Source organism: Anopheles stephensi, chromosome 3, assembly GCF_013141755.1.
Source record: "Anopheles stephensi strain Indian chromosome 3, UCI_ANSTEP_V1.0, whole genome shotgun sequence".
Classification (NCBI taxonomy): Eukaryota; Metazoa; Arthropoda; class Insecta; order Diptera; family Culicidae; genus Anopheles; species Anopheles stephensi.
In genome coordinates, this window is record NC_050203.1 from 20,358,656 (window position 1) to 20,371,621 (window position 12,966).

Sequence of the window (12,966 nt, forward strand, 5' to 3'; positions counted from 1 at the left end):
TGACAATGCAACCATCTGCAGTAAGTCACTGTATGGTGTGCAATTCCTTGCAACGGTCTGACAGCGTCCGACGAAAACGATATGGAGGTATACAGAATGTGATTCCCAAACAGCTCCCCAAGCCAATCGATCGATATTCTGCATGAGCGAGTACCGATCAGGGTCGTTTGATGCCGAGTCGATGTAAGCTGGCCACCATGACCGTGACGTGTAACACTCCGCTAGACTTGTTCTTGTGGGCTTATGTTAAACCGCAGGTCAATGCCAATAAGCCGTTAAACTACAGCACATCAACTCAAACGATCTACAAATATTCAGCCCGATTGGTGTTGCCATAGATTAATGAATTTTAAGAAAGAAAAGTCCTTAACAGAAAACCCTAAAAAGCAGTCCCGACACTCCATCCCTCTGGAGCTATAGATCTGAAAATTTGTTGTACCAGTGACTACCAATGACTAGACAGCAGTCACGAGTATAACGACATGCAGACTGAGCGCCCACTATGACCTCGAACTTACAAAGAACCTCTACCGTGGGTCAGTAGCTTCGACACAGCAGAGGATTCCGCCATAAGACTTATCTCGCAACTGTTGGACGGGTAGTCCTGCAAACGGGGGAAACGGTTGAGGGCACGTCATTCAAATGCTACCAGACAACCGAGCTACCATATCACTTGCGCTCGAATGTGATTGAACCTTTCTACTGCAGAGGTATAAGCCTCATAAGTGAATTTATTTAGGTAGCGGTAGGTAATCTACGCAAAATTCTTCAAAAATTGTTAAAAAATTGTGTTTTTACAACTAATTACTTAAAATTTGTTTTAATTTTCAGCTCCTATATTCGCTCTAGAATTGAGCAACTTTCTAAAGCTACAATATCTAAAATCCATGAACGCACTTGCTCATCTAGAATAGCAGCCCGGGCAACCTCCCAAATGGGTCACGATCGCATAACTTATTCTTCGTACGTACGAACCGAACAATATTTGAAGCAAAAGCGAATCCATCGAAAGAGGGTTCGTAAAATAGGCAGCGAGAGAGAACTGAACCTGAATGCAGCACATCTACGCACACAAGAGACCGTTCTCTCGACAACCTTTTACCGTGTGGAAGAGATAATGTAGAAGAGAGCGGCACATCGCCGTACAGGACCAGACCCTACACCACCAAGCGATGCTACAACGGCGAAGCTACGCTGGCTCTGGTGGTATTGGTGGCCGCGAAGAAGTAGTCCACACACACGCGTAGTAGGTGGGGGCAACAAGCGCCACGGAAAAACACTTCGGACCCCATTTGTGTCCGCGAGTTCGTAGCCAGCGGTCGCCCCGTAACTCCGCGAGCCGACGCCGTTACACAAAGCGTCTTCCCCATCCCTTCCACCCCGGCGCAGATCGCTTCCCGTAGCGAGGAGGGTTCGTTTCTTCGTGCGCGTTGATGTCGTGGCGATTCTTTTGCAGCTGCATACACAACACTGGTCCGGTTTCCCTTCACTTGCCTGCTGCATCATCGGTGGTGATATTTTTGAGCTGTTTGAGGCGTGTGCGCGCACCGTACCGTCAACCCGCAAAAGGTTGAATGAATTTTGATTTGTGTTGAACGGGACGGCGTTATCTTGCTGGCTTTGGTACGCCGCAAACGGTTGGTGTGTGATAGTGATCGCTGTGTCGCAGTAGTGTGGCCGCAAACAGCGAACAAGTGTGCTGATATCGGGTTTCGGGATCGTTCGGAACAGAAAACCGCCAAAGAGCGTGCAGTGATAAAGCAGTGAACACCAGCGCCGACACCAGAGATCAGAAGCTGCAAAATAGCATCATTATGTTGTTGCCGATGAATCGATTGCCGCGGGTCGGTTGGCTGTCGCTGTCGGTGCTGTTGCTACACATCGGTTCTGGGAGCGGCGCCAAAGGTATGTAAGCGTAAGCCACGCGCGCCCGCTCACTAGAAAGTAAGAGCCGTAAAGGCCAACAGTCAAGACAAGCTGAAACTGGCCCTCACCACGACGGGCTCATCTTTCGTAACGGGCGTCATCGTAGAGAACAAGTTTATTTCCCCCATCAACACGGGTGGGCTCCATCATCCTGCATGATCTACCGGTCTTGATGTGGTCAGCGGGCGTGTGTGTGTGTGTGTGTAGAATCCCCACACACGCACCCGGTGTGATTGTGGCCTTGGAGCAGTTCGTTGAAACGATCGTTCAAACTCCGCCAGACTTCCTGATCGCGTCCAATTACGCGGACCGCTCTAGGGGCCCATGCACAACGGAGAACATTCTTGAGAAAGTGGTCCGGAACTTTAGATTCTAAGCGTGGATGTATGAAACAGAGCACAAGAACTTGGAGAGGTTCTTGTGATTCATCGTGGGGTTTTTCGAGCTATGTTTTGCTTTACTGCGCTCCCTCGTGGAACTTCTATCATTGTTTTAACCCTTAAGCTGTTATTAATCAAGCTTCTCTTTCCTTTAACACACCTGCACTCATTCTTAACACGATGAGTGCTCTGCTATGTTCGTTTCCGGGGGCGGGGGGTTCGTTCCATGACTCACTGCTGACAGAGACCTGGTCTTGCTAGCAATGAGTCCGCCGAATGTGTGCCGATTGCAATCGTTTTCCTTGTGAAAGTTACTCCACTACGGGGTTGCTGCTAGAATGTATCGGTAAACGCCAACACCCCCGTGTGTGTGTGTGTGCTGGTCAGATGCGAACGGTGCGATTGGGGCTGTCCGGGGAAGATCTGGGGAAGAGGATCGGTAGTTTGTTTTCTGTTCGTGGTACGTACAATGCTAGAGCCGAAAAACTCTGACAAGAGGTGTTAATTTACACGCTCATTCACAACGATACGGTTGGGGTGAGTTTTCGGTTTTGGGATGGGATTTTCCTTTACTGCCTGATCAAATTTTCTCAGATAGCTTCAAGATAGCTTCAAGACACTCCTTTGTGTCTACTTCTCGTGAAAATCACATAATATTGCAAGGGAGAAAAGAGTGAGAAGTTATGGTTGGACCAGCTAAGAATCGTGTACTAGACAAACTTCATACTCTGGACTAGACTTCATACTCGTAGTATGATCTTTCACTTGTGGAATCATTAAAAGGTTTATGAGCTGCCCGGTGGAAGAGGCGACGACGGCTCTGATCTTCATACGGCAGAATTGGGGTTCAAACCTCACCCGGACCGTGGTTTCCCCAACTGAGGACTCATTAAGCCTAGTAAGCCAGTAATTGCAAGCATAACCTAAAGGAGGGGTCTTTAGGCCAAAGAAGAAGCAATTGGTGAGCATTTAATGCAAACTTCTATTTTTCTGTAATATCTGTAGATAAAGAACCAAGGGAACATTTCTCCATATTATTAAGGAATTAGCGGCTCCTCATTACATTGGCCGTGAGGTACTCATATACATATAGAAAGTTCCAAAGATCGTATCGATCGAGCGAGTATTTTGTAAACGATGTCGTTCCATATCATTTAGGGAGAATTTTGCAACTGTATAGTGGAGTATTGCTGTATGCGCTCGTTTTGGGACTTTGCCATCAAATAATGGAAAAGTTAGAGCTTCTGTCCTTGATAATAAGCTCCCAAGCTGAACCCGATTCCTAAACCAGCGTATAACCAGCTTCAAAGCACCATGCTACGTTTAACAATCCTTTTAACCAGCGTATAGCCAGCTTCAAAGCTCCATGCTACGTTTAACAATCCTTTTAACCAGCGCACTGACAAATACGCCAGTCCGCCAGTCATTAGCTCAACACGTAGAAGCAACATTTCCAGGAATTGGAGAATACCTTGTACGACGATGAAATGCTTGTATTGTGCTGAAAAACCCCGTACCACACGGAACGATAATGAACGCTGCTTTTGCTGTTAAAATGGTGCGGCGGACATGTTAGTTGCGTTTGCAAACAAAAACCCGCTTGCGCACTCTCCCCGACGGACGGTTTCCACTCGGATTCGGTTACCGAATGCAACAGGAACGAAAGAAACCCCTTCCATTATGGCAGGCGGCTCGACAGTGCCGAATCGATGGGTCTGAAGGGGGTCCCCCGCCCCATTTCTTCCGGGGTAGTCTCGGAACTCAACAACAACAAAGGGGACGCATTATTACCTGGAAGCAATGTAGGCTTTCGGCGGCCCATTCCGAGAAGGCGTGGGTTTGAGCAACCTTGGCTCAAGACTATTTGCTTGTTGGAAGCTTAAAGTATGCTCTAACGATATCGCATACTAAGGCATTCTTCTTCAAATGGTGTAACCCAAAGAAATGTGTGAGTTCCTTCGCCTGGCGGACATTTGTGCCTCTGGTAGCATAAACATTCCGAGTCCAACCTTCCTCTCTCGAAGCTCAATGGCCGTTGGCCTTATCGAAGGGCCTTATCGAAGGTGCGTCCAAAGTGTTGGCGGGTCGTGAGGTAATATGAGGTAAACCATCCATTCCAAGCCCCCGGACGTGAAACCCACCGAAGCGTGACGCACGCGGTGAGTGGTTTTCGTAGTCAAACACGACTCCAACTCGCTTCCTATCGTCCACAACGCTTCCCGGTAGCGCGTTAAACCGTAAACGGCCACCCGGCTTTTTATTGACAATTTCCTGCTAGTCTAATCGAGTTGCAATTGCCCCGCTTACGCTGCAGTGACGGACCACGATCGGGTAGTGACGTGTTACATCTCCACCTGGGCGGTGTACCGTACCGGCAGTGCATCCTACCCGCTGGACTCGTTCGATCCGACCCTCTGCACCCACGCCATCTACGCCTTTGCCGGTTTGGATGAGGAGAAAAATGCCATCAAATCGCTCGGTAAGTTTTGCTCGGGTGCGATCATGCTGCGGGAAGGTAATAACCCGATCCTATCTCTTCTACCAGATGCGTGGCAAGACCTGAAGGACAACTACGGCAAGGGAGGCTACGAGAAGCTGACGGGGATGCGTGCCGCACATCCCCACCTGAAGGTGCTGCTTGCCATCGGTGGCTGGAACGAAGGGTCGGAGAAGTACTCTAACCTCGCGGCCAACCCCGAACGCAGACAGGCGTTCGTGAAGAATGCGCTCGATTTTATCAAGTAAGTGTTGCAAAAGCCTCCCGCGCCATTCTTCTTCAGTGGAGTTCTTATGCGCGCTCTCTCTCTCTCTCTCTCTCCCTTCAGGCAGTACGGTTTTGATGGGCTCGATCTGGACTGGGAGTACCCGACGCAGCGCGGCGGCAAGCCGGTGGATCGCGAAAACTTCGTAGCGCTCGTGCGCGAACTTAGCCAGGTGTTCCGGAAGAACAACTTGCTCCTGACGTCGGCGATCGGGGCGGGCAAGGACACGATCGATGCGGCGTACGACGTGAAGACCCTGTCCAAGTATCTCGACTTCCTGCACATCATGTGCTACGATTACAACGGCAGCTGGGATGGGCGGATCGGTGCGAACGCGCCCCTTACCAGCCGTGACTTCCTGAACGTGGAGTACTCGATCGAGCATCTGCTCGAGCTGGGCGCCCCGGCCAGCAAGCTCGTGCTCGGGCTGCCATTCTACGGGCGCACGTTCGTGAGCACGATGGCGAAGGCACGGCTGGGCGATACGGCCGACAAGGTTGGGTTCCCCGGACCGGCCACCAAGGAGAACGGGTTCATGGGCTACAATGAGGTGTGCGAGGAGCTGAAGCGTAACCCGACCGACTGGACGCTCGAGTGGGACGCGACCGCATCCGAGATGGTGGCCATCAAATCGAACGGTTCCGTGTCGCAGGTCGTCGTGTACGATAGTACGCGCTCGATCGCCAACAAGGTACGGTTTGCGGTCCGCCAAAAGCTGGCCGGGCTGATGGTGTGGTCCGTCGATACGGATGACTTCAACGGGCTGTGCGGTACCGAGGAGGACACGTACCGGGACTTTGGCGATCGGGACCGGGTGGCACTGGCGATACCGCCGCCCGTGAGCGGTAAGTATCCGCTGCTGAAAACGATCAGCAACGCCATCATCGTGGCGTCCGATGAGCTGACGCAGGAGAACGTCATCCCGCACGAACCGGATGAAGCGCCGGCGGCCGGTGGTTCCAGTACGGGCCAGTCATCCGGCGTCACATTGGTGTCCGTGTCGGTCAGCTGTTGGCTGTTCGGCGTGGTGTTTTGCCTGTTGGGCAGTGTAATCCCAGCCGCAAGGCCGTAAAGGCCGTAGCATTGCCGTCCGCTGCGGGCAATCGCTTCTGTAAGTTTACTTGTAATTAAATTCCCACGAAAAAGTTGCCAAAAAAAACATCAAAAACACTATTTTAACCGCCGTCTCGGTTGCGTTTGGTGGAAAGCGTTGCTCGTCCGATGACATTCGGGTGGGAACGGTTCGTCCGCACAAGCGGACGTAATATCACATACCCATTGTATCTTTAGGAAAGGCGAAGGATAGGGTCAATTTTATTTCTACGTTCTTCTTTTAAAACAAATCATCGTCAGGTTGTATGTGTGTGTGTGTGACACGAATTCGTCACCCGCAATCTGAGTGATTGATGTCCCGCTTACATGACTTGTGAGTAACCTCAGCTATGGCTTCCACTATGCCGGTATTCATCCTGCCACCTGGGTATACTTCGGACCTCCAGGACCTCAACAATTCCCATACCCAGCAGTGGCATGAATCTCCAGCAAGTGCCGTAAAAACGTGAGAAAGTTGTTCGATGCTTGGGGCATCATCCCGGTAGACGCCTTCAGTACGGTCTCAATCCTCGGTCGATCGTCTACCGTAATGTCCTCCAACCGGTGCCCCAGCTCATACTCCAACAGTGCCCGTGACAATGCAAAATCCTCACAGTGAAGCGACATAATCACCGGATCAGCTCCCTCATCCTGCGTCCATCTCGTCCCCTCCCGACCACCTTTACCGATCACGTGCTCCAGGAAGCGTTTGGCCCACCGGGCATGGTGCCGCTTAATCGCTTCGTACAGTGCGATCCGGTTCGCTTGCAGCGTTAGCTTAGGTTCGTACTCCATTATCAAGTCGAGCATTGCGATTGAATCAGCCTGTGCGGCCATCTGCAGCAAGGTAACACCCCTCACATCCTCCATATCAACCGGGGTACGATCATAGTCGAGCAATTGCTTCATCAGCGAAAGCGTGTTGATGTGCGGAACCGCTGCCGCAGTGTGTGCTGGTGTTTGACCGAACAGGTTCCTGCTCCTGGTGGTATTGGGCCGGCGGTCAGCAAGCTGTAGTTATCGACCCACAACTGCCTGATTGCCACCGATGACGGCTGTATGGAGTAGCGTGTTGTGTCCGACCCCATCGGTTAGATCCTCCAACCCGACTCCATCGGCATTGAGCAGCTGGCGTTCGAGACATTCGTCCATCAGGTACAGTGCCAGTGTACGGGCCGGATGGTCCAGAGCTGCGTGAAGCGGTGTATCGCCGTAGCTGTCTGCCAGCAAAGGATTTGCACCCATCCGTACCAAGCGCCGAACGAGTGTCTCCTCACACCCCGCTGCTATAGCAAGCTGCAGTACAGTTTTCCCATCGGCTTCGGCACTAGCATTGAGTGTGGTGGTTAGGTCGACGACTCCACTGCCCGCTGTGTGCACGACTGTGTACAGGCAACAGACGCGTCCAATCCGCAGGAAGTGTGCACTGCGGGTAGAACCTTCAGCGAACGTGGCGTACACCATTGTCTGAGGTGCGCTGGCGAACAACGAATCGGTGATGTTGCGCAAATCGTGCAAATTGTCAACCGATGAGGAACTGTCCCGAAAGCCAGTTACACCGGCATGCAAATCCTGTACCTTCACATCAGCTGGTACGATAAACTTCAGGGATATAGCTCCAACATCGACCGTGTGCTCCTTCAGTGGCATCTTCCCGTCAGCAGTCGAATGGATGATCCTACCGATCAAGTCATCACAGCACGACACTGCACTCCACTGATCGTTCTTCTTTGTTTGCCACGGTCCAACGATAGTGGAGTCGACCAGAAATGCAATATCATGCAGCACTCCAACGTCGTCGATCCGGCGCATACTGCAAGCCCGATCGAGCAGTGTGTCTAGCATCTGCGAGTCACCGGTTTGGGCGGCACAGCACAAAGCATTCGTGCCGTCCAGCACGGTACACTCCTCGACGAACGCGATCAGCTTCCAGCACTGAAGTACACTCACGTACCGCGAACTCGGATCGGAGCCAGCGGAGGAAGCTGCTGCTACTGCAAGCTGATCGTCCATAGCTTGCCACACCACATTCCAACCGAACTGTTCCTGGCCGTGGGCAATCGCTGCGAGGGAACGCATCGAGCAAATGCCGTAAAGCGCTACACCTGCCCAACGAGCTGGCTGTTTGGTAGCATTCGCGTAACGCATCCGACCTGTACCGCCGTTCGACGTGCCGGAGCAAATACACGAGAGCCGTATCATTGTTCGCCTTGATCGCTGCTAGCAGCAGCGACCGGTAAGCACGACCATCCTCGAGCTCAGTTTTGGCCGCAACGCCGCACAACAGGTCGTTCCAGTGCAGTAAAATCGTCCAGCCTAAAGCTGGCGCGCCTAGCTGGTGTGCCGTACGTACCGAAAGTGCAAAGCTGGAGCGTAACCCTCGTACGGCGGCTTTAAACACGACCGCTTGGAATTCTTCGGTCGCGACGAAGGCGACGTCCTCGCAAAGGCAAGCAAGCATTTGTGCGAAACATGTTTCATTACCACAGTCAAGCAACTGGTGTAACGTTTCCCTTCCGTTTAGCGCTGCTTGGGTGAGGATCGCTTTGGACGATGGATGGGACATAAGATCGGGCCACGAGTAGAACTCCTCCCGAGGGAACGGTTCCCGTACGTCCAGCAGCTTGACGGCAGCTTCAAAATCACGCCGCACCACGGTACCCTCGAGCAGGTACTTTGGATCGGACTGGAGCGCCTGGTAGTGCGCAATGTAAAGGCTAAGGTACGCCGAAATGGACGGATCAAGGGCGGCGATTCCTTGCGCGTGGTACACAATCGGCAGACAGCTGGCAGGCTGGTGGTTCACGTTTGGTGAGCTGCAGAACAAGCTTCTCAGCTCACTACCGCCCGTCGAACGTATCAGCCTTTCCCATTGCTTCCGATCGTTCGATTTGAAGGCTGCCAGTAGCTGCTGCTGCTCTTCAACCCAGCCGGCCGTATCCTTCAGGGACGGGAAGCGTAGAAACTCGACCGACCGTTCTTTCGTTCGTGCGCTGTCAAACAAACGGACCTCCGTGTTGGCGAATATGTACGCGTTCACGATTAGCGTGGCGTCACCACTGTCCGTCAGCAGATTGTACGACAGTGCGTCGTGCGCCAGCAGGTTCCGATAGTTTTTCCCCTGTATCATCGGTATGCAATGCTTGACGTAGTGAAAGCTATCACCAAAGTATCCGACCGCCGTCAGCATTTCGCACAGCTCGAGCTGCAAATGTTCGAGGGATGCGAGTATGGTCTCGTGCAAGACTGTCAGCCCCACGTGCAGCACATCCACCGTGCGTAGATCGTTGCGCTCGAGGATGGTGCGCAGCTTGGCGCGCCGCACGTCAAACAGCGTCTGCAGCCGTTGCTGGTCGGCCTGGCGAAGGGTGCGCACGTGTGCGGTGTCCCACGGAAGCTGCCACTGTCGCCAGAACGCTTCCAGCACCTTCCACTAGGTGTCGAGGAAGAAGATGTTCCCATAATACGGACGTAACGCTTCGTTCAGCTGATGGACTGCGTGCTCCTCTAGCTTGTGGGCCGAGTGGCGTGTGCCAGCTACTAGCTGCTCGATCAGTTCCCGTGTGTGGGCAAGATAGTGGCTTTCCGTCGCCGAAACTAGTGCCCCTTGCAGCACGGCAAGTTTAGACGCTACGGGCGTTGGATCGATCCACGTTAATCGTGGTTCTAGCCATCGAACGTGCGATAAGCTCGCTATGCACGGGTCCCACCGCGTGCAGATGGTTTCGAGCAGCCGGTTCGGACTGGGGCACGTATCAATCTTCCAGTGCAGCAATCTCCGGATCGTTGCCATGGAGTTGCAGGAAAAGCATGTCTTGCGTAGGCTCTCGAAATTCAGCCCCTCGACGGTTTCGGAAGCTACCATCACTTCCAGCTGCTTCACAATCGAACACTGCACTCGGAACTGTTGCTCACACACGGTGAATTGGGGACTCCGTCCAACCGATCCCTTGCGCAAATCGGCAAACAGTGCGCTGGCGTTGGCAAAATGCTTCCGCACCTCGAGCAACGCATTGTACTGCATTTCGGACACCACATCCTTCACACCGGCAAACATGAGCAGCGAGCGCAGCTGTTCCAGCGAACCACACCGCACCAACGCTCCGTAGAAGCTGCGCCGGGCCTCTGCCAACACGATCACCAGCAGCAGATTGATCGCCATCCTGATGACGGCCGTATGATGCGGAAGCACACTGTAAACGCTACGCTCCAGCTCCTGGTCCACCAGCAGCTTCGGAAGGGAAAACTCGTGCGCGTAGTGATTGCGGTGAAATATGACGGTGTCCGCCAGCCGCTCCGTTAGCATCTGCTCCATCGCTTCCTTTAACCGAGCGTTCGGCATGTTGGGCGTACTGTTCGTGCTCTTCATCGTCTCACCCAGCACGGTAACGACACGCTTCAGACAGTCGCGAAACACGTCCCGATCGGTCGGATCGACCGTTGCCACCCGTGCGAAGGTGGTGGCAATTTTGTCGAGCGAGTGCAGCTGCTTCGCCGCACCGTAACACTTGGTCAGCTTGCGCCGGATGCGGCGATCCTTGCCACGCATCAGATGCTCCAGGTCGAGCCGTTCGCTTGCCACAATGTCTGCCACGAACGCCGCATCGATGGTACCGGCTCGTTTCGCTCGCGCCAGCACACGATCGGCAACGTTTTGTGGATGCGGTACGTGCGCCAAGCGGGATTCTAGCAGCTCGATCAGCCGGTCGCGGTGCATTTTCCGGATGGCTTTCAGCTCACGCAGCTTTGCTTCCGCCCAACGGCTATCCACTTTGCTCAAGCGCTGTATCATGCTTGCCAGGACCGTGTCTTTGCTGCCGGATGGGCGCTGATCCGTCATACCGAACAGCTCGAACCGCTGCACCAGTTCCGCCGCCAAGCGGTTCTTCCGCTCGGCGACGAAACATTCGCCGGCCTGTATCAACGCCACCAGCTCCAGCTCGGTACTGGCGAGCCGCTGCTTGGCTAGTGCTAGCTGAAAGGAGAGCATACGCACCGCGTCCACCACAAGCCGCTTGTGCACCGTGAAGCGATAAACCTCGTACTTGGGATAGCATTCGTACAGGTTTATGAACAGGGCTAGACAAAATATTGCTTCCCGCAGGGGCAGATGCTCGAGAAACGGTTTGTGCTGCAGGAAGTAAAGATGATTGTGGGCGACGTGCAATCGGTCCAGCAATCGATCGTCCACATCGGCATACATACCGGTATCGTGCTTGGTGGCTATCACTCGCCAACAGTCGCCTACAGCCGCCGCATGATCCTTCCATACGTCGGCCCTTTTCCGAGGGCTACTCGAGCTGCTCGACAAACGTCTGTACCCGTAATCGGCCAACTTCCACATCACGAACGTGCGCAGGTCGTTCGATAGTTGAGCCCTTTTCACATTTAATTTCGTCACTGCCCAAGCGAGGCTTTCGAATAGCTGGGCCTCCGTGTACTGCTTGATGGTGAGAAACAGCTGGAACAGCGGTAGGGAGTTGTGTTTGAGCATCCTGTAGCAAGCGGTTGCACCGTCCGCTCCGTCAGTCACGATCTGCACGATGTGCTCTAGCAGAGCGAGTGCCGACCGATCGTGGTGCGCCCGTGCTGCCAAGCTTCCCAGCACTGTGTGGCCCGCGCCATCCTCAACGATCATCTCACTATCGCCCAGTCCGCCAGCACTTGTCAGCAGACAGCGCACCAAACCGAGCTGAGTCACGGCGACGCTCGGTGGTGTACAGCAGTAGGCTAGTGGGGTATGGCCGTACCGTAGCTTGAACTTCAGGATGGTTTCGATGGTTGAGTGCTGCAGGGCGCTGGCCAAAGCCTGCTCATCCTTGTTGGTGATCGCTTCGAACAGCTGCTCGACGTACAACGAATCTCCACGGTTTTCTGCACTTTCCGACATCGAACGACGCGATACGCAACAATGATTCGCCTCATCGCACGCATCTCACTGTCAAGAGTTTGCTGGTTCGCGGGTGGAGGTTGCTCCAACGTTATTCAGCATGCTCTTTTTCCTTCAATCGTTCTCTCTGTATTTAACGCTCTCGCAGTACTTGCCGTTGTTGGGGGTCTGATAGCGAAAGAGACGCACAAGAGCATTGGAGCCGAAGCGCGCTAATGCAGGGTTTGGCAAGCTTTGAACCGGTGAACGTCTCGTAAACAAAATCGGGTGGAAGTAGATATTGAAGCTATTGAGAAGATCCTTAATTCAGATTATTTTGACATCGATCTTTTCCACTGTGTCCACTGTGTGAATTACTGCACCGTATGTGAGATACAACCATCTTTCTTGAATTGTCTGTGAATCATACTTAGGAGTACTGATCGTGTGAAATCAGACGTCAGTTATTGAATTGCCAGTTACCTGTGGTGATTTTAAGTATTTGCGACCAGGAAGATCTACCGGACCGATAGTGCATTTAAGATCTTTTCATGATCTTAATCAGATTTTGAAGGAAGCTGTCAGGATAGGTTGTTTTTGAGGAAACGGCCAGTAGTTCAGAAATGCCGGGAGTACCAACAGATCATCACGAACACCACCTGTTCATTGTCTTTAAGCGGCCTACGATACCAGAGAACAGGACCGAACCGATGAAGGCCACAATAATGGTCGGTGTTCCAATCTCATCGGGGACTGAGGCGCCATTGCTCTGTAAGGTATCATGCGAAACGTGGACTTTGACTTCCAGGGCTCTATCTTTCCAATTTTCGTTTGGCTTTACGAATGACCACGACACCATCGGTTGGATATCTGCGGTGATATAGGATTGGTTTGAGGATTAATGAGACGAACACAGAGTGCCTGCTCACCAGGTGAC

General features: G+C 52.9%; 1 protein-coding gene across 1 annotated transcript; it reads left to right on the forward strand.

The window, feature by feature from the left end:
• The first annotated feature begins 901 nt into the window (after positions 1–901).
• Positions 902–6,247, forward strand: LOC118512791 (probable chitinase 2). Its single transcript, XM_036057711.1, has 4 exons — positions 902–1,905; positions 4,621–4,785; positions 4,852–5,047; positions 5,132–6,247. The coding sequence occupies exons 1-4, from the start codon at positions 1,815–1,817 to the stop codon at positions 6,138–6,140; spliced, it is 1,461 nt and encodes a 486-aa protein (XP_035913604.1). The 5' UTR covers positions 902–1,814; the 3' UTR covers positions 6,141–6,247.
• The last annotated feature ends 6,719 nt before the right edge of the window (positions 6,248–12,966 follow it).

Bases quoted from the DNA above. Each gene is read 5' to 3' on its own strand.
- LOC118512791 (XM_036057711.1), top strand. From the start codon at position 1,815: ATGTTGTTGCCGATGAATCGATTGCCGCGGGTCGGTTGGCTGTCGCTG. The intron at 1,906-4,620 runs GTATGTAAGCGT...CTTACGCTGCAG, and splicing joins TTCTGGGAGCGGCGCCAAAG to TGACGGACCACGATCGGGTA. The intron at 5,048-5,131 runs GTAAGTGTTGCA...CTCTCCCTTCAG, and splicing joins AATGCGCTCGATTTTATCAA to GCAGTACGGTTTTGATGGGC.